The sequence below is a fragment of the Poecilia formosa genome, unplaced genomic scaffold, assembly GCF_000485575.1.
Source record: "Poecilia formosa unplaced genomic scaffold, Poecilia_formosa-5.1.2 Scaffold234, whole genome shotgun sequence".
NCBI classification, from domain to species: Eukaryota; Metazoa; Chordata; class Actinopteri; order Cyprinodontiformes; family Poeciliidae; genus Poecilia; species Poecilia formosa.
In genome coordinates, this window is record NW_006800173.1 from 711642 (window position 1) to 733595 (window position 21954).

The 21954-nt window shown below is 37.2% G+C and overlaps 1 protein-coding gene across 36 annotated transcripts in view; it reads left to right on the forward strand.

Annotated features, from left to right (window-relative positions):
• The first annotated feature begins 2182 nt into the window (after window positions 1-2182).
• The window catches only part of madd (MAP-kinase activating death domain), a 69009-nt gene continuing 49237 nt past the window's right edge, over window positions 2183-21954 (forward strand). For 12 of the 36 annotated variants that reach the window (XM_016680131.1, XM_016680133.1, XM_016680138.1 and 9 more), the window contains exons 1-8: window positions 2184-2494; window positions 9895-10094; window positions 11097-11735; window positions 14212-14515; window positions 17443-17574; window positions 17715-17828; window positions 18056-18136; window positions 21527-21583. In XM_016680131.1, coding sequence (XP_016535617.1) covers window positions 10036-10094; window positions 11097-11735; window positions 14212-14515; window positions 17443-17574; window positions 17715-17828; window positions 18056-18136; window positions 21527-21583 — 1386 coding nt within the window. In that variant the 5' untranslated portion in view covers window positions 2184-2494; window positions 9895-10035. Of the gene's footprint in view, window positions 2495-2637; window positions 2717-9894; window positions 10095-11096; window positions 11736-14211; window positions 14516-17442; window positions 17575-17714; window positions 17829-18055; window positions 18137-18433; window positions 18443-21526; window positions 21584-21954 lie in introns of those variants that run through there. The other 24 variants (XM_016680139.1, XM_016680144.1, XM_016680153.1 and 21 more) reach the window with 9 other exon arrangements.

The following is a 21954-nucleotide window of genomic DNA, read 5'->3' on the forward strand; positions in this document are numbered from 1 at the left end:
TCCTAAATGGGAATCTAGTTGTTATTCAATATTACCTGTATGACATTTTGTTTTATTTGTGATTTGTTTTTTTGTGGAAAAAATACCTTTTTTCATGAGAAATACCATGAAAAAATTAATTTTTTAAATTTAAGTTAATAAAATTTTGCAACTGCTTTTATTTAACAACACACTGAAAAAGAAAATGTAGTTATAAAGCTAACTTGATCTAAAAGGTCTTATTAAATAAGCATTCTTGAACTTGATACCAGCATCTATGTTGAGAACCGTCAATAAAAAGGCACCAAAATTCAGCAAAGAGCAAAGACATTAGAATGTAAGTTGTAGTGAACTTTATAATTACTGGGATCTGGTTCTTTTGGCTGTTCTCCTTGAATTGCCTGTCGGTGTGAAGTTGAAATCTTGGATAATCAAAAACTTAAGTGTGAAATTTGTGGAGTTTATTTTTCAGTGTCCTCTTTAGACAGCATAAATGTGAATGATTGAATATTGTGGGTTAATTAGCTCTGGGCTATTTCCCATCTTCAGATGTTTCTAGTTGCGTTGCTAATTTAAAAGCCACTTGAATAAAATCCCAAACCCACCGTCTGGGAACTGATTTATATGGCATGCAGACAAAGCTAGACTGGGTCAGGACAAGCATAAATGTAAAAACTAAGAGTCTGTTTCCCCTGGTATTTTTCTGACCATATGTTGGCTCAGACATTTTGCTTTCTTCCTCAAAATTTTTATTTTTACAACATTTTAATTCTTTGAAAATTATATTTTCAGAAAGAGGTCTATTGTTGAGAGTACACACAATATTCTTTTGGTTTGAACATTTTGCTTTTGTGTTCCTTTGCAATAGAATTTGTGGGATTTGTTCGTAACTATTGGGTTTGACGCCTACAGCCAAACACTAATCTCTGTTAGGGATCCAGCCAGGGTGCCCAAATCAAATATCCAACCCACCGACTGAGGGAAAAAGATGAAACTGAAACCATCATGGCTGAGTGTGCTGTGGTGTAATCAACTCAAAACTATTTTTTGTGTATGAGTACATGTTTATGCTCTAGCTATCAAAGTTAATTTTACTGTATATACTGTAATTGTAACATCTGATCTAATTCCTGTCTTCAAAGGGTGACTGTAAACATTGATATATAGAAATGCAAAACTATTTTAATACTTGTAACTTCTAAAGATGACCTGTTTTGTATGTACAGTATAAATTAAAGCTCTGCTGTAGTGTTAATGTGATGGGGTTCTTCATTTCTCAAGCTTTACATTTACGAAGTTCAAAGTATAAAACATTTGCAGCAGTTCATCATTTTAACAATTTGAGGCAAAACTAGCAGTGGGGTGCTTCTGATGTTGCAGTACTGTTAGCCTTGTGTCAGCAAAGTACTGAGGAGTTCCTGCTGCAGTCCTGCAACAGGTCCTGGATGAAGGGTAGGGACACTCCCAATAGGCTTCTCAGCTACTTTCACCATCCTTGGCAGGAGTCTCTTATCTGCCAGATTGCAGCTGGAGTAAGATGCTGTGATGCAGTACATCCACATATACTAATCCATATTCCTGCAGAATGTAGTGAGGATGCAAGTAGAAAGTGGGACCTGTTTAAGTTTCCCAGAAAAGCAGTCTCTGCTGGTCCTGTTCACAAAATAAACAGGAAATCAGGAAGGGGACAAACGTTTTCAAGCCACTATCGGTATAAGGGCTATAAATGATAAGTATGAAAGTATTCCTGAGTATTTGCATTTCTAAACCTATGCAGTGTGACTGAGTTCTCTTTGGGGCTCATGACCAGCAGGGGGCTCTAAAAGGTCGCAAATATTGCATGTATATTGGGCTGCACCTCTTATCACCTATTAGTAAAATGTCAATACAAGGCATTTTTGCTGCATGTTTTTTTTTTCTATGATTAAGCACTTGTGATGTTTAACTTTGGGTAATTCACAAATTCTTTATCTATGTGAATTTTACGTGCAGGCAATACTAAACCCAGATTGCTGTCTGACAGGTATAGTGTCTTATAAAATCGCTCGCTCCATTTAGATGAAAAGCAACAAAATAAAATCAGAAAGTAACTGAGGGAACCATTATACAATGCGGTTTTTGTTGTTTTGCAAGTTTAATACTTCCTTTAAGTTGAGTTTTGAGTATGCGGAACTTCGTGCAGACTGAAGATGATGAGAAGGAGGAGTAGGATGTTGTGAAGTCAGGTTGTAACTGACCGAACCACTAATTCATCCAGTAGGGAGGCGGACACACGCATTTCCATCACTTACTACGCTGTCAACCAGTCACACTCAGTGACAAGCCCTCCCATTTATTGTTCGTGTCCGGCTTTTTAAATGACCAACCGTAACCTTGAGAAAACACGACATAATTCACACAACCACCGCTTCCTCTCCAGTATCTGTGACCGAGAGAGTCATTCAAGACGCAGGCCGTCGTCTTTGGCAGTTGGTTTCACAGCGAACGTTAGCGGCTAGCAGGCTAATGTGAGAAGGTAAGGATGTTCTACTGCTGCTTGTGAATTAAAACCCAGATGGCGTGTTGGTTGCATATTTCCTGGCTGATAATTTTTTAATATGACCTCCTGACGTGGGAGTTGGTAGTTAAGTATTTAGAGGTTCAGCAGCAGAGCTCCGGTTAGCAGTAGCACAACTAGTTAGCCTGCTAGCTAATCCATCCGTGGCGTAGGAGAGCACACAGGCAGCGCGGACAGGAGGTGAGAGGATGCTTATAAAGGACAAACAAAACATGGACTGCATGCTATAAATATAAAAATGATAACGCTGCCAGAGTTATACAGCGGGCTGTCAAGAGGCGTTGGCATTGCCTTATTATATTTGTTAAAGTATTAATATGTGACAGCCAATGCCCTTACTCTTATCTCCTCAGTTAGTTTAGTATTCCCACTACAGCTTATCACTAGCTCACAGTGGATGGTTTTTCACTCCGTCATTAACACAGAGGAGTTTTTCGAACATATTGGTCACGAACTAGCATGTGGCAGACTTCCCGAAAGATCTTGCGATAAGGCAGTTAATTTAAAAGGATTGAATGGCCGTTGCAGTTGGGTAAACATGAACGTAGCCAGCTTTTTAACACCCGTGTTCAGAAAAGCTGTAGCGTCACGTTTCTCTGTGTTTTCATTTACATTTTTAATGTATGATTAAATATGATTTGTCGGGTTTAATGAAATATAATGCGGAAGACGGGCTTTGAGGACAGAATGTACACAGAGACAGGATGAATACAGTAAAGAAAGCATCAGTTTAGTACATTATGGAATGAATTATGATAAATAAATGCATCATTTTCTGTGTGTTGGAGCCTCTGAGCACGATCTTCCTCTCTGGTATAAAATAAATTACATTTCAGTTATAAGATGTGGATGAAACATTTATACTAGCTTGTCTCACACTATTCTTCAGAACAGCTTGGTGTGTGCATGACCCCCGCACAAGCTGTTACCTACGTAAATCCATCTATCACTACTTATTGAGTTCCCATGCAGCATTTCATTTTTTTCCAGGTCTGGATAAGTTTTGAAAAAGAATAACGGAATAGTAGTTGAGTTTTCACTATCCATTTGCCCATCTATTATTCTAACAGCCTTCAAGATAAGAAATTTTGCATCCATATGTAAAGACTGGCTGACAAACAAGTTCTATATTTGAAAGTGGATCAAAGGATGGACTAAGAACTCTGTAAATCTAATTGTGGAAAAGTTTTTGACTATCTAAATATATTATTTTGACTTGTGTGGATGCACCTATGACTCATATTTCTGGAGGTGTAATTAAGATTCCAATAACAGGAGCACTTAGAGGGAATACTTCACTTTTATTTTATGTCTTTTGAAAAACATCTAAATAACATTAGTTATCTGATAACCATCTTATCTGATACAATGACAGATTTATTAAACATTAGTGTTGAATAGTGAAGGTCACTGCAGCCTGATGAATCACATTTTGACCCATAATGGATAATTCATATGCTAGCTGTGATGCGAATTTGAAAATATTGAACAGGATAAAATAAAGCAATGAAGTGGTGACTTTTATCCTCAGGATCAAAGGCAGCGGCTTTCAGTTCAAAGACTCATCATGACATACACATTGAATATTTTTCTTTCATCAGCCTGGAAAGAATGAAATATTTTTGTCATGGCTTGAAAAACCTTAAACAACCTCACAGAAGTGAAAACCCAGTTTGTAGTTGAATTGTACGCACCTTTTGTAGCTTGATATGGATAGACCTCAGCTGTCACCTTTACAAAAAAGCTGTTTTTACATTGTGTAATTTGATGATGCCATACATTGAGAGTCATCGACATTTTAACAGTTGACTCACAGTTGAGTCTGAAGAACCCACATTTTTTGTCAAAGGGCTACTTCAGGATCTGGATGTTAAGTTTGCAATATGACACTTAAGCACACAATTCTAGTTAATATGTACATTTATTTTAGCTGAAGAACAAAAATGACTAGATCAGTCCTCTAGTCGTGTCAATGTCAAGACTCCAAATGGTTGCATGATGTTTTATTTTCTAGGCTCTAAACGATACCAGCGCTGCTCAACTGAGCAATGTTTTGACGTGATGACTGATAGTTTTTTGAAGCACACGTCGTCCTTCATGTGTTTTAGTTGCTTTGTTGAGCTAAAACTACTCCATCACTTTGCTTCAGCAGTTTGCTCTGACTGGAAAGAACTGCAACCCATTTTGAAAGGTCTGTGAATCAAATCCATCTCTCCTCTTTCTGCTTGCATAACCAACGACTGGCGCCTGCAGTAATTCTGAAGAGATCCGTGTGTTGTGTTTAAAATGCATTATTCTGTTGCCTTTGAAGACTGTTATTGCAAGCCGTGATTCTCATTTCCTTTACTGAGAGACAAACGGTTCAGCACCAAGCCCACTTATTCAGAACCATCAGTGAGGTGGCACCGACCTTCCATCCTCATCTAAAAATAAATCTGTGGTTCTGTTCTTTGCGCTGTGTGCCTACAGCTCTGCTGCTTCATAAAACAGCCATTTTGGCATTGCACCAGGAAGCCTTCATGTTGCCAGACCAGCATGTAGATTCATTGTCCTGATGCTTTTGCAAGATAATGACGACTGGATAACAGTTTGTGCAGGCCCATCCCTGCCTTGCACAACATTTCCTAATAGCAGGCTTATTTCCTCCTACAGTTTGACGCATGATTTAGGAAAGGTGGATCTTATTGCCATTTGTAAATTTAAAATACCACCAGTCCCTTTTTAAATATTGCATAAATCTGCAAATTCTCTGGATTGTTCAAAAATATTTCAAGAAGAGTTCACCTGTTCTAACACCATGGTCCTGACAATCGACAGCCTTCATAATCCAGTTAGAAACTGTACGGTCTTCACTGTATTTGAATAATTATACAAAGTCTAATGGCATCTGATATTAAGCTGACTCCATAAAGCATATTTCTGCCCATCTTTTGTACTTTTGAAGCCCCTCACTACAGCACACTTGATATCCAACGCTGAACTTAACTATATGAGAAAATTCAAAGATTAGGATTTCAACAAAAACAAATATTTTAATCTTTGAGTATATTCTCAGTCAGTCTGCCACAGTTAGGTGTTATATTGTAGTGTGAATGGCCTCTCCACAGCTAAGGAGAGCCATTAGTGATAATTGGAGCCATAATATAAGTGAGGCAACGTGTGTTAAAGTTCGCCCTAATGTTCGGATGTCCTCTTTGTACAGCTGTGTCGAATACTGGTTTCTTTGTGGCTCCTGGTTAATTACAGCCCTGGCCGGGATGTGTGACTGTAGGGTCACACTCCTGATTTATGTGCTGCTCATTTTGCTCCTCTGTTTATCTTGCTGTGGTGTGTCTGTTTTTATAAGGCAAGCCCACGAGTTTTTCTGCATTTATTCACATTTTCATATCCAATGTCTTATCAAAACAGATTCTTTATCTCTGTTGTATAAAACAATATAAATGTTGAGTTTGTAGATTTGTGGTTAGAATCCCCAAGACTTGGAAAATGTAGAAATTAAAACTTAAAATAATTAGTTACTGGAGATGTGCCGATCAGGTTTTTTCCTGCCGATTCTGATTCCGATCATCCATACCGATCACATAATTATTAATTTTTTTAATCATAAGCACTACCGGTTACATTATGTGGAAAAAGGAACCCTGGATTCTCCTTAATTTAGACAAAAACTTGTTTTTAATAACTTTTTCCAAGAAAAAAACAAAACAAAACAAAACAGGCATTGTGCAAATTGTACTGCTGTTGATAATACTATCTTTAACAGACTGAAAACATATGACGGCTCTGAAGAGGTTAAATAATGCAAAGAGTCAAAATAAAACCTCTCAACATTGCCAGAAAATTCAAGTATAAAACTTAACATTCAATGGCAAATACAGGATCCATTACAATAAACAATCCAGAGTTACTGAATGAAAACTTCCTGATAGCATGGCGGCTAGCTGATTACTGCTAGTTCTGATTGGCTGTTTCTGACCGAGCGGAGTAATTATGCAGAACAGGGAGGAGATCGATTATTTTTTCAGAGATTATCTGTCTCATGTTAGGACAGCGAAAGTTTTAATACGTATGTAAAATTTATTTTTTTAAAGTTAGATGCTGCAGCTTTAAACAGAGGTTCGGTGTGAGAGTCACTACCAGGTGGAACAGAAGCGGCTCCCCGTCTGTGAAATATTACTACCTGTAGCGTAGCAGCGGTTCAACAGCCAGAGCAGAACCAGCGTCTTACATCGCAGCTCGAAGACTTAAATAATTTTGCGGGTTATTTGTTTAGCTTTCTGACCGTCATACTAATCCAGGTGAGTGTTTGTAGCTGTGCGCTGCTTTACCTGCTATCTGATCGCTCCATATGTCTTTTTTTACTGCAGTGAGCCTCAATATAGCTAAACTCTGTCAAGTATGGCATTGTTTTTATGCCATATTAGATTCGTCATGTTGATGCATTTTAACGTGCTTCAATTTTCCACCGCAACACGCAAACTTCTCCATTCACTCAGTGCGTTATAGTTCCACATCGCTTATCGCGTTTGTTGCTATGCGTTTGCGCAGTGTGAAGGAAAGAGGAGACCAGCTGCACAGGCAGGCTGCGAAATGAGATGCGGGTGATCGGTTTGTGTGATCGGCAACAAGAGACGAGGATCGGCGATCACCGATCATACACTTTTTCACGGAAATCGGCCGATTATGATCGGTAGCCGATCGATCGGCACACCTCTATTAGTTACCCTTCAATAGTTAAAGAAATGGGTACAGAAATCTCAATTCATGATGAATTTTTCCAATCCAAGCATTCTCAAAATTTTGCATACATGATCAAATATTTTCATATACTTCCTGTACTAGTTGTGCCTTAGCAAGTTACAGATAAACCACATGCTTGTTGATCCTATTGAAAAGTCAAGTTTATTTGTACAGCACATTTTAGGAACAAGGCAGTTAAAATGCTTTACACCACTAAAACATAACACAATAACCAATTATGAAACAATTTACAGTATTTTTTGTCAAATGCCATAATCAAAATCATCATTCAGATATATTAGTCAATTTCCTGTTGCTATGAATCACAGGTAACTCTAAACAGGTGGCTTTTTAGAGGTTGTTGAGGTTGGTTGTAGAGGTTGTATTCCTGGCAAAGACTCACTCCTTAAGCATAGTCCAAGACTTTTCCGTAGAAGTGAGTTTGAGGCTGGCTACTTTATTCATCACCAAAACAATTTTGATGTCTGTATCGGATTTGCCATTCCAGGTTTTGCATAACAGATACCTTTTCAGTCCCATCTTAGTCAAAACTCTAAGTGAGCTTATGTGATTCTAAAAGACTAACAAGATTGCCAACTGCTGATCAGGGGAGAAGTCTTAACCTCAGTATTTGTGTTCAGTCCATTCAACTTTACACATTTCCCCTGTGCTGTGATACTAACACTAAAAAACATCAAACAGTTGCATCTCAGCAAATGTAGAAAGAAACTGCTGATTTGTTTATTATTATGGAACAGTAATGAATTTGGAGAACATTTCAGAATAAATTGAATACCTTGGATGTCTACTGTCCTACCTACCACTTGGCATCTATCTTGGTTAGTATAAATAACTGTCTCAGCCAGTGAAAAACAGTAATTCCAGCAGATTTTCCGGCATGTTTAAGGCCAGGTCATTGCTTGGTCTGTTAGTAAATGGTATCATAATGTGTGCATAGGTAAATGGATAGCTCCTTGACCTTATCAGTGCAGGGTAACATCATGCAAGCATGTTCTTCCACTTCAATGTTTGCTTTTCAGGGTGGTGTTTCAGCAGAACAGCAATGCGGTGTTTGTTGTTGCAGTAAAGTGTGTTCACCATGGCATGCCGACTGCGAAAGCTCTTGTTACTCGAGAATATATGCTTCAGAGATATGTTGCTGTTACGATAACAGGGGAGTCCTTAAAATAATTTCCCTCCTCTTGTTAGTAGTTACTGGTATCAGGTATTCCATTTTTTTTAAAAAGTTCTAAAACCCCTAAAAATGTAAATTACATAGTTGCTTTTGTTTGAACTTGTTTTGTGGAGATGGCAGAGAGGAGAAAAACTTTTCTACCACACATATTGCTCTGCACTGGCTGAATCAAGACTTCAGTTCTTATTTGTCAATAATCATTTTAAAATGGCGACCATTTTGTAGTGATGTTCATTTGCACTTTCAAGGAGCAGTATGGCTTTCTGATCACAGATAGATTTAAGCTGGTTTGGCTTTCCATGCCTTTTTCCACCTCCCTTTCTCTATGTGATCAATATCGTTTTCCCTCTGCCATTTCACATTATTACATATAAGTTCTGAACAATAATTTCTGAACTTATTTGTTTAGGTTCCTTTCTCTAAATGGATTACTTGGAATAACATTTGATGAAAATTTCTTGTCACTAGCACCTTTAGGAATGTGTTTACAATGAAAAATTGTGACGTGTTCAATACTTATTTTACTCCCCTGTACGTACATAACAAAATGCATTTTTCCTAAACAAAAAAGTAGCTCAGTCAATTTAAAAGTTGGATCATTTCCATAAGATAGTTTTGCAGTTGTACTTGACAAAAATGTTTGATTACTGTACCTTCTAAGATCTCAGCTTAAAGAGTCAAAATGGAGCTGGTAAATGGTGGTAGATTCATGTCTTGGTGTTTGAGTTTGCTCCTGTTACCTGTAATTCCCAGGGCTTTAAGGGCCATAGTGCATGCTCTCAATGGTCCTCATTTTCCCAACAGCCTGTAAGCTGCTTACTACATCAGCGAGCCTTTTTTTATCCTCCAACAACAACAACCAGCTGGCACAATAGTGAATAAAATACCTGTAAAACACACAGCGCTAGAAATGCAGTAGGGATTTACAGTGTATTTCTGAGTTGAATAATTATTAAAGGGATATTGTTGAATATCCCTTTAATAATTATTAAAGGGATATTCATGGGGGGCGAACAGCGAACAGCTAGAAATCTCTTATGCTGTTCCAGGATTGTTTCTTTGTCACCTTCTTTGTCTAGTAAAAATAAATTTAGTTCAATATTGTGCATTGTGTTTTTAATTTCCTGTAAAGGGAAATGTGAGGCAAGATAGTGTTGAGCTGTCATCTCCTGGCTCAGCTGTAATACTGTTTAATCACAAGAATGCAACCTGCAGCCGATCTCATGGCGTAAATGTTTGTAAAATTTAAGATGAAGGTCCTGCCAATCACCAGTTAGAACTGTTCAAGCAGAAAATCTGCCTATACTGATCAACTGACGATTTCTTCACTCTTTTTTCTATTTAGTATCCTTTCATAGTGACATGCATATTCAAAAATAAACTGTCAGGTTGGTAATGATCATATTTTCTTGTGTTTTTGCAGGTTTGTCTGTAGTGAATGGACATAATGATGACAAAGGATCTGAATTTCAGCTACAAACCTCCTTTGATGAAATTATACCATTGACACAGAAGGGAACGTATATCCTGGATGTCTTGACATACAGGATTTTAATATTCCAAAATGGAGAAAAAGAAAATATGCCCACGTCTTCTTGACTACTTAGTGGTTGTTGGAGCAAGGTAAGCACTGATCCTGACTGATGAATCTGTTATTGTCTTAAATGTATCTGAGTCATAAGAGGAGTCATGGGGGAGGGTGCTGCAACACATAGGCCCCCACAAAACACAGCTCCGCCTTACCATCTGCATGCCAGAATGCAAAGTTATCACCCTTAGTAAAGCTTGATTCTTTCAAAAAGTCTTTATGGAAATTTTTTTGCCTAAGCCAGTTGTTTTTAGATTTTATTTTTTTTCTTAGATATAATTCTGTTGATCTAAAATTTAGCAACAATGTTTGAATTGTATTTGGTTCTATTCAGTTACTATTTATAGTTGCTTTTCAGTTTCAAGTTATTTCAGTGACTGTTGTGGGCTCTTCAAAGTTGGGTTCTGGCCCCTTGTGGTCTAGTTTCTTGCGATTTCCTTAAGACGACTTAATTAAATAGCAAAAATGATAATGAACATAATTATAAGTATTGAAAGACATAAAGCTGTCCTTTCACATAGATTAAAAAACTATGTATTGGTATGTGTCGCACCTTGTGTTATTATAGCCCTTTTTAACTTAGTAGAAACGCTCATCTGATCATTAGTCTATTTCGCTGTTTGTTTTTTTGTGGGTTGGAAGCTGAAAAGCTTGGGAACCACTGTTTTGTGGGTACGAGCAATTTTTCCCCCATGTTTGTAGAAAAGTTTGTTGAATTTCTAGAAAACATAATGGTCATTTTAGACCATTTTGATTTTCTTTATGAGAGCTTAATTTTTGTCCACTTTTTGGATCTCTGGTTTTTGAGCTACTGACACACATTGAAAAACATGTGATTTCCCTACTCTGTTTTGCCTAGGAGTTCTTTTATATCTGTGTTTTAAACTGAGCACCTCTTTTTGAACAGTTTAGATTCCTATCAAAGCATTAGGAAGCATTCCTAATTTCTTTTAGTTTTTGCATATTGATGTTGTAGCAGTTATAAAACCTAAGAGAAACAAAGAATTACCTGGCATGTTTATCCATCTGTTCCTCAGGCAACCAAGTAGTGACAGTGTGGCCCAGACTCCACAGCTTCTCCGACGCTACCCCCTGGAGGATCACCACGACTTCCCGCTCCCGCCGGATGTGGTGTTCTTCTGCCAACCAGAGGGCTGCCTGAGCATCCGCCAGCGCCGGGTCAGCCTGCGTGATGACTCTTCGTTTGTTTTCACGCTGACCGACAAGGACTCTGGAATCACCCGCTACGGAATCTGCGTCAACTTCTATCGATCTTTTCAGCGTGGGCATCACCGCCCTCGCGACAAGAGTAGCCATACAGAGACTGCAGCGCAGGCAGTGGAGAGCACCAATGAAATGTCTGATGGAAGCAGTGGAGGCCATGTTGCTGCGCCATCCGCACCTGACAACTCCAAGTCTGAAGCTCCGTCTTCATCTGGAGAAGAAAGTGGGCAACCAGGTCCTGAGCAAACCTCTGGCAAGTCTCCACAGCACAAACGCAGAGCTGCCAAGATGGCTGCCAGGAACCGCAACAGTACGCTGACCTCGCTGTGCATACTCAGCCACTACCCCTTCTTTACCACTTTTAGAGAATGTTTATATATTCTCAAGAGGCTGGTGGACTGCTGCAGTCAGAGGCTAACCCAACGAGCGGGACTCTCTCGTGCCACCCAAAGGTGAGACTTCTGTGTTGTTGTTCTGGAGGTGAAACGCTAGCTTTTCTGTTTTTTTCTTTTAAAAAAAACAAAACAACAAAAAACAGAATGGCAGCATTCAAGTTGTTCTTTTTTGTTCTTTGTTTCTTTTTGTTGGAATGGGGAGACGTTGTTTCTGTCTGAATGGACTTTTTATTCACAAAATTGATTTTTCTTTCATTGTTAGCACAATACTCAATCCACTAACTGTTGTATTGACTGGTGTGCCTTTTACTGTCTCCAGGATAAATAATTTGCTGACAGCTCATCTGTTCACAAGGACCTGTTAGAAAATGTCAAGAAAATAGAGCAGTACTACTCAAAGAGTAAACAGCACAACATTAAGGCACTGGCTTGTGTTTTTAAATGGTTTATGAGCACCAATCAGGTTTTTCTAGATCAGTTCTGACTTGTGTGCAATTGGTGATTTAGATTTTTTTTTTATTTTTTATTTTTATTTTATTTATTTATTTTTTTTCATTTCCAATTTTTTAAATCTGGATACAACACATTGTTGCAGTTTTTTGACACAGGGCGTAATTCTGAATCAAACAAAAATGAAATTATAAGATCATCGTAATTTTTGCATTTACGTATATGACCAAATTCGAATGTAAACAGAAAACTGTTGGAGTTTATTTCACAAATTAGAAAAAAAAAAACAGCAACATATTAAAATTTTTTTGAATAACTCTAATCTCATACAGATGAATTGGTGCATCTCCCTCCTTTCTTTCCTCCTCATCCACATGTGATCTGTATGTTTAATATAACTAATAAAGGAGCCTTTTGTCTGCAGCTCTGTGTGGTTTTGCTGGCCATCTGCAGCTTTTTTTTGTTTGTTTTCACAGAACTAGCTTTTGTTTAGTTTTCTTTTTCACTTTGAGTTATTAATACATTGTCGTATTTAATTGAATTTGTTTTGAGCGATTTATTCAATGTCAAGTAATACTTCGTCAAATATGATACTGATGTCTGATCCAGCATCGGTGTTTTCCCTTTCTTAGGCTTTGAGGACTGTTTTTATGTTTTTGGATTCTTTATAGTTGTGTTGCGTTAAATATTGATGTGGTAAAGACAGCAGCTACTGATGACGGTCAGTAGTTTAAGGTAAAGTTGAAAAATACTTGGCTGGAAATATGATCGATGCAGGGTTGCTCAGGGTATGATTACTTTCAGTAGAAACACCGTGGTTTTTTGACAGGTAATTCATAACATGATCCAACTTATTTTATTTAGAAAGCAGCCATTATCTATACTACTTCTAACATAATATATTAATCATTAATTATTTGTAGTTTCCACATAATTACTTATCTTGCTTTTTGTTTATGATCACAAATCTGAGAAGAAAATTATATTTCCTATGAGGGAGGGGCAAAAAAACCAGGGTTTTAGTGAGTTGTAACATGTGGATGAAGGGCTGCACTGTGTTATAGTCTATACAGCAGGTGATAGCTTTATTTACTCCAGGGCTTTTTATTTTCAAATATTCTGTTTTGGATATTCAATGCTTTCAGTGACTGTGCATACATTTGAATAATGAAATTATTTAGACTTTAGCTTTTAAGCTAATTACGCATAAAAGTTTATATTTTTTACCCTTCGGTATTACAATTTATTATTGTTTTAATGCACTTCTCTTTCAGTAAAATGATCCAGTCTGTCTAGTAATGAGCATCATAAAATTGTGGTTAATCATACAACCTGTGAGTGTATTGAAGCCAAATGCTTAACATACTTGAGTTGTTTTGTTATGTTTTTTTTGTGGATTGCCAGGTTGAAATGTTGGGTTGCGGTGACAGAGAAAGAGGAGAGTCATTGTATAATGGCTTAGAGCACTTCTCACTATGGCAGCTCTGACAGATTGAGGTCTCCAGCTGCCTTTGGGCAGCAGCTGCGAGGTGGGAGGGCTCTGAAGGACTAATGGTTTACCCTCACTCCCCGCCTCACACACTAAATATACCCTTCAAGAACCAGAATGGTGTCGCGTGTGAAGTTGAGCCTTTTCAAATCAACATTGTGGTGATTGGCAAAGAGCCTCTTCTGTGTTTCAGTATCATTTACCCTTCAGATTACTGATTTCACAGTTGGTTTGGTCATGCGTATTGGTAGCTGTCTGCTGCAGTAAAATCAGCCATCATTTATCTGCTTCAAGATATTTTTATCATTAAATTTATCAGCACTACTCTGTATATTTGCCATGTCAATTAGATAATTAAGTTCTCTTGAATAGTTGTATTTGTATCTGTGAAATTTAAGAAGTATTGCATTCTCTTATGTGTGAAGAAATGGCATTTAGCAACAGTCTCCTGTGTTTGTTACGCCATTTTCCTTAGAAAATGTTTTGCAATTTAAGCACAATTCTTGTACAGTTAATTAGGACATTAGCCGTAAAGAGGAAATAATAACATAGAAGTTGGTTTAATGTGTGTGTTCTGTTTGTGTATCTATGAAGGGACACCATGTGGCGGGTGTTTACCGGAGCGCTCTCGGTGGAAGAGAAGGGCAGTCAGCTGCTGGTCGACCTACGGGACATAGAGTCCTGGGTGTACCGGCTGCTGCGCTCCCCGGTGCCACTGGCAGGTCAGAGGCGCGTGGATGTGGAGGTGCTGCCCCAGGAACTGAAACGGCCACTCACCTTCGCCTTGCCTGACAACTCTCGTTTCTCCTTGGTTGATTTCCCGCTGCACCTGCCCTTGGAGCTGCTGGGTGTTGACGCCTGTCTTCAGGTCCTCAGCTGTGTCCTGTTGGAGCACAAGGTAACCATGAGAACAAGTCAGGAGTTCAAGATAGGCTCTGGTTATACCTTGGACCTTTTTATATCTGTATTTGCATTTTCAGTTAAGGTAATTTTCATGCATAAAATATGTTAAATAGAACCTCAGAAGATCAGCAAAACACTGAACACAGTTCCTCTGCTGTGAATTCTAAGAAAAAAACTGACCAAGCTCTATCACCCGGCTGAATACCTCATAATTTATTAATTTCCTGATAAAGAAAATTGATTTGATTATTTTCTTTACAGTGAATGAGTTTAACTTAACACCCACTCTGTTTTATTTAAAGCAATTAACCTTACTAAGGTTAGCAAACATGTTTTGCACCTCTCCCTTAATAGCCAGCTCTATTGCAGTTACCAACTAGTGGCATTTTATCTTTAAGTAAAATACTTTTTTTTTTTTTTAATCTGCCAAAATGAGTAACGTTTATTATTCAGTTTCTGTTTATAGTTTTTATAGCCATTTGGTTTACACAAAGCAAGAGAGAGGAAATGAGAACTCTGAGAACTTCATCTCTTTTCTCTCTGTCATCTGCCGTCTTTCACCTCTTGAGCCATTGACTTGAATGTAATTGGAATCCTTGTTCAGTTAGTTGGTGTAATGTTACTGTGGCACAGATAGATAGGCTCATTCGAAGCATTTCCAGACCAAAACTTGTGCTTTTAGTTTCATACACAATGTTGTGGAGTTCCTCTGTTGTGTAACCTTTTTGTTTTCCTTTTGCAAATTTTATGATCATCTGACTGGTATTCTTACTTGTTTACATTAGGAAATGCAAATTGAAATGTTTAAAAATAAAATCAGCAATGACTTTTCAGAACGTTTTTTCAAAACTTTTCCAAAGTTAAAGTTTCCAGTCTGCATCACTACGATTCTAAAAATGGAGTAAAATCCTCCAGGTTATGAGAGATATCAGGATAAATCTTTACAATACATTCCACTTTTTCCCTTTGCAAAACAGATCATAGCTCACTAACTTTTTTTCTTTTCACATCTCAAAATATGGATGTTTGTCTCAGAATAGATATGTAATTTATTGTTTTTTCTTTTACAAAATCCTTTCCAAATAAATGACATCTACATCCAAATAATATGTGAGAGGACAAAGTTATACTGCTTCCTCATTAATTACTAGATTGTAAGTAAATGCAAGCCAAGAGGCCTTCCCATCTTTGATAATTATTTATAAGCAGCAACGTTGTCTGCGTTACAATCCCCTGCAGTTAAACAGGATTTCACTAATATTTCCAAACAAAGACAAAATAAATACCGAGCTAGAGTTTTAGACTGTTTATATTAATAATCCTTTTCTATTGATTAGTATGGTTAGCATTCCAGAAGTATTCCTTTTTTGCTGGAATTTTGATTTACCCTGTCTGTTTTTGTTTTTTACCATTTTGCTATGGCACTGGGCGTTTATGTCAGGGGACCATGAGCACAACCTCCTCCCATGTCAGAAGTGCTGAAAGAGGTCTCAGTCAGTTTAATTCCCATTTTGAACTTAAACGCTGTAATTTTCAGCAGTAGGATGATAAATGAGGAGTTTGTCACTTTAAAACGTGTCGATATTCACATTTAATTTATTGAAAAGCTGTAACTGTTCCAAAGTGTAAAAAGGTATTTTGCCTTCATGGACCTTCCTGGTCTACTGCTTTCTAGGAATGAGAATAAGCGTCTCAGCTGCGGTGGGGAGTAAATCCCATGGTTTTAGCCATAAATGTGTAATCATTTCACAACATTTATACAGATAAACTATATTATAATCTCTTCAAAGTAAGAGGACATTTGTAACACTCCCAGACATTAAACAAAGAAAGGCTGAGAGGTCTGTTCCATAGGGTCATTATCCACACACACACCAGCAGCGCCTCAGGAATCGTGGCTGTTTTTTATTTGTATTTCAGAACATATTGGTTTAAAATAAAACATTGTTTATTTGTTTACTACACTATGTTCAATAAAAACTGTAGACTTTTGTTTTTGAATGAAGGATATAATTCTTCTCTGCCCATAGACTGCTGTAAATGGATGCCGATGATGCAGTTAGCATAATATGAGCTTTAGACAATTTTAACTGATAAGACTGAATTATTTGTAAATCCTCAGCACTCTTTCTACACAGAACACCCTCCAAAAGTTCCACCTTCATTTTAAGGACATTTACTTGATAAATACCCTGGTTATTTATTCATTTATTTTTTTTTAAGTTGTTTTCGTTGGCAAATTGGCCACTTTATTTTTTTTGCTTGCGTTACCACTTTCCCCCCCAACCGTTTTGGTTTTTTTTTTGCCTTTTTTTTGTTTGGAATTTTGATTTTTTTGTTTGGAACTTGGTTGACCAGGGATTCTTTTTCTGCCAAGGTATCATTTGAACCCACATTCAAGATTATAAAATATTACAGGATGCATATAAAGGCATTGTTATCTCAACTTCTAAAAAATACAACAAAATAAAAATAAAGTCATATATATTAAAAGCTAAAATACAAAATGTCTGTAAAATAAAAAGTCAATATGTGTATAATTTCCTTGTGTTCATCTGTTTGAAAAACATTTCACATTCTTATTTAATCCAGTCAAGCTGAACTAATTGAAAGCTGTCACACTGACGTCTCTTTTGAGCTTTTTCTTCTCCCAGCTTCACTTGTTCTTGAAAATCGACTTTTAATAATGCTGTTAACAAACTTGAGACAAAACCGGGCATTCTTGCATGCAAGTTAGACAACAAGGGAATAAGAACAAAGCAGTGAAGTTATTAAAAGACAGACATAACTTGACAGTTTTACGTTTGTAAAGCCTTAACTTAATAGGAATGAGACATTCACTGCTTGAAAGGGGACTAGTAACATTATGTTGAATAACATTTATTGTGTTTTTTTTTTTTTTTACCATTATTTTCCTTTAAGGTCATTCTTCAATCGCGTGATTACAATGCTTTGTCCATGAGTGTCATGGCCTTTGTTGCTATGATCTACCCCCTGGAGTACATGTTCCCTGTCATCCCGTTGCTCCCTACATGTATGGCTTCTGCTGAGCAGGTAAGTGTAAAAATGAAACGCATGGAAATAACAAGTCTGAGAAACGTTTGAAATTAGCTGCCTATTAAAACTGTAAACACCATGTGTTGTTGGAATACTAACTTTATGTACAAACTGGTTTTGCTTTCTCCTCCTCACAGCTTCTTCTCGCTCCCACTCCCTACATTATCGGTGTTCCAGCCAGCTTCTTCCTCTACAAATCGGATTTCAAAATGCCAGACGATGTTTGGCTTGTTGACCTCGACAGCAGTAAGGTGTGTGTGTGTATGTGTGTGTGTCACACAATGTTTTGCACATCCTGTCACTCCAGTGGCATGTTTTTACCAAATGCTGCTCCAAGATGGTGTCAAAAATAAAGCAGGAAATTGAAGGCCAACTATATAACCCCATTGAAGTACATTTTTTGTGGATTATTCCCTTCCTATTTAGAGATCATGTTAACAAAGTAAATTTTTAATCATATGTCTTATGTGGCTTGCAGGTTATAGCACCCACCAATGCAGAGAATCTGCCCCCTCTGCCAGAGCCTGAAGCAGGCGAACTAAAGAAGCATCTAAAACAGGTAATCAGCCCTTTTTTTTAAAAAAGTCAATTTCATTCAACTGCCCTGTGGCAGCCAGAAACCAGTGATCCCAGTGTTTTTATATGGCTGTTTCTTTTTACTGTGACTTGACCACACTCGTATACATGTAAAAATTCTCTTTCAGCAATTTGAGGAGTAGGTGGCTCCTTCATCATCTGGGTTGTATGTATTGTAGATGAGTGTGCGAGATTTTAAAAGGGCTTGTTTTTAGTGCACTAACATGTTATTATTATTTTTCTCTTTTCTTTTTGTTTCCATTTTGTTTGCATGCTCTAGCTGTTGGAGGTAAAGTCGGATACTTGGACCCAATAAACCTTTTATTGTTACTGATGGCAACCAGTTTCCCCCTATAAGCCTACTAAATAATTTCAGAGTCTGGTTCTGATTCATGAAAACAGCTTTATATTCAGTTCCTTTATTTTTTTTATGTAAAAACCACAAACTTTCATGGCTTTTACTGTGATTTTACACATGTAGTGAAGCTAAATGAAAATTGGCCCTGATTTTTGAAATTTTGTACAAATACAAATCTGTGGACTTTGGTGTGTATGTGTTCACCAAACGATACCTCTAAAGGAAATTATGTCCCACTGATTGCCTTTTGTAAAAATCTTAACACAATTTCTCAACATCTCTGAATATCTCACAAAGCAATGTTCAATTCATCTGAAAAACAAATTGCAAACCTAGGAAGAAATGGACACCCATGTACACTGGCAGACCCGAACAGGACAGTATTAATTAGAGAAGCCACTAAGAAACCATAGGTAATGCTGGAGGAGCTTCTGAGATCTTGAGCTCAGGTTTACACTCCACAAACTTTTTTTTATTATGAAAGAATGGCAATAAGACAACCATTGCCAGAGGGAAAAAATACACTTCTTTCTACTGCACATGATCCTAAATCTATCATCCCTTAGGTTAAATGGAGTGGTGGAAGTATAATGCAGTGGGAATACTTTTCTTCTTTTCAGCAGACATACAAGTTGGTCACTGTTGACAATGAGGTGCCTGGAGCAAAACTTAACTGTGATGAAAGATTGGATCTCTTGGTAAAGGTTGACATTCCAACAGGACAACAACCCCAAACATACATGTGTTTGAAAACCCATTCAAAGTCCAGATCTAAATCTAATTTCAAATCTGTGGCAAGACTTTAAAATTAGAGAGCACTGAGCAAAACTGTCAGTTTCTACATGTGCAAGATTTGTAGAGATAATATCCCCCAAATACCTGCAGCTTTATTTGCAGAAACAGGTGGTTCGTCTTGCATTGAAATGGAGAAGCTGAATAAATATGCTCACCCCACTTTTTTCAGATTATTTCTAAAAAAGTCTTCCTTCCGCTTCCAGTAATGCAGTACTTTCTGTTGATCTACTTCAAATAATTCCAGTAAAATAAATTGAAATTTGTAGTTGTAACATGAGAAAATTTGAAGAATTTTGAGTTTTATAAAACTGCTGCAAGGATTTTAGTTCCACAGTATAAACGTATAATGGCCAATTTGAAAAATTGGCCATTATAAAATTGTGTATTACTGCTGGACCCTACGAACAAACTTTATTTGCCCTCTGTATCTGTTGAGTCTCAAATGAGTTTGAAAACAAATTCAAATGCCCAGATCTTGTACATGCTTGGCTCTGACTTTTTACCCTTTGTCATCCTATATTAAACCTGTACAAGCAATTAATATGGGACTGTGGACAACCCCACCTGCTGATATCCTTCTCAAACCTTCCAATCTATATTGGCTTGATATTCATAATATGTGCTATTTTTTTTTATTCATTTATTTATTTATTTTTTTTGCACTTATTGGGATTGCTAATTGGTACAGCTATTATGCTTCAAATTTCAAAAGTACTATTTAAATTTCTCTTTGAGTTGGAGCAGAGACTTTGTTTTTTGATGTTTTTGTTTTACAATCACACAGAAAAGTAAAATGTAAAAAATATATATTAATTAAATCTGAATTTCTTTCAAAGTATTTGAGTTTTAAGTGTTTACATGAAGCTTGACTTCACATACAAGTTCAGAATCTTATTTTGTTTAAGATTATTTTGGAGAGTGCTTGTTTTTTTATACCACTATATGCAAAGCTTCACAACCCACTTTACTTGATCTAAATGCACAAATTAACTCAAGAATCTGCATAATTTTTCCCCCCCACAAATGCAAGATATCTTCCAACTTACTTAAAGATATGGATCGTTCCTAATTATACCAGTTCTATCTTTATCAACCCACTTTACTGGCAAAACACTGTATTTAGTTGCTCAGAGGCTGTTTTGCCTAGCACAAATTTTCACAGGATAAAACTCAATTTGACTATTCATTTTAGTCATCAATTGGTTTCATCCACCTTGAATCAGAGCCAGTTTTATAGCTGTGTGTGGTTAGCAGCTCTTTCTTTGTGTGTGTGACTGAGAAGCTGGTTTGTAGGAGTGTGCTAAGCCTCAGTTTTTGCTAGCATATATTTGGAAATAAGCTCACAATGGTTTTTCTGTGAATGTAAAACATGTCACAGAGGAATGTTTCACTGATTTTTCTAAAGACTTGGATGCCGTAGCATAATGCTGCTTTATGAGAGCCTCTGAAAATACTTGCACTCGGCTCTTCATTTTACAAATAAATCAGTCCTGCAAGAGACTGATTCATTTACTTTTGTAAATCTCAGATTGTGTGTTTTTTTTTTTTAGAAAATGGGAATTAGTTTCATTTTTTCCATTTTCTGTAGATGCAGAGGTGTGCAAGCATTTTATGTATTTCTGAAAAGATCTGCTGTTTTGTACTGTCATCTCCTCTCCATTGTAACCACTGGGTTTTCCCAGTTGGTGACCATGGATGTTTGTCCTGTCTCTCTCAAAGGCTGGATTCTGATGGTGAATTCTGGCTTTTGATCAAGTTATTGACTTGTCGGTTTCTCAATGTCTTATCATATTTGGTATAAAATCATCTCAACTTCTTCATCAGCCTTTTTCTCTGTCTTGCTTTCTCAATGTCTCTCTAAATTTGAATCCTCTTTGTTTCCACACTTTCAATAAAAATATTATCCAACTCAAGTCAGTTGTAGAATTTACAAACAAAATGACAGAGCTAGAGTTGTTTCACTACAAAACTCTAGTATAAACCCTTTTCCTCACAACTTTAACTTTAAATTACTCACATGTTGGTGGCAACAAAATGTACTTACTTGCTGTCAGCCAAGCAGAAAAAGTGGGAAGTACTTCTAAAAGGAGACAAAGAAAAGAAAGTGAAAAGGCAGATGCTGCTACCCTTCCATCATGTGATGTTCCAGTGTCTGTCACAAAACTGTCATCTCCAGCCTACATGTGATTCTCCTGGCATCTCTCTTATTCCCCTTCCTAGTGTCTGGTTAGATTGACCGTGATCACCCAAAAGCAGATCTTCTCCTCTGAAAATAAGGTTACTCATTTCTCCTCCTGTGGAATGTGTAATGCCCATGCACGGAAATCCTCTCTCACACATTAGTTTGCCTGTCATTAATTATTGTCTCTTGTTCTCTTGACCTATAGAAAATGCTAAAGAACATTTCAGAATGTCGCTGGACATTGTTTCTGATACACTGCTTAACTCTGGCTTGAGCATGTATGAATGTGCGTGCATCTGTTTTTGGCATAGTGAGTGTTCTCTTAACCAAAATAAGACAATAAAAGCTTATCTGTTTATCCCTTTGACAAAGTTAACATTCATCCTGACCCAGCAACTAAATGTTCCATTATGCTAAGCTAAACATTGACTCCTGAGACTGCAGCAGTTCCCTCTAAGCAAACCAT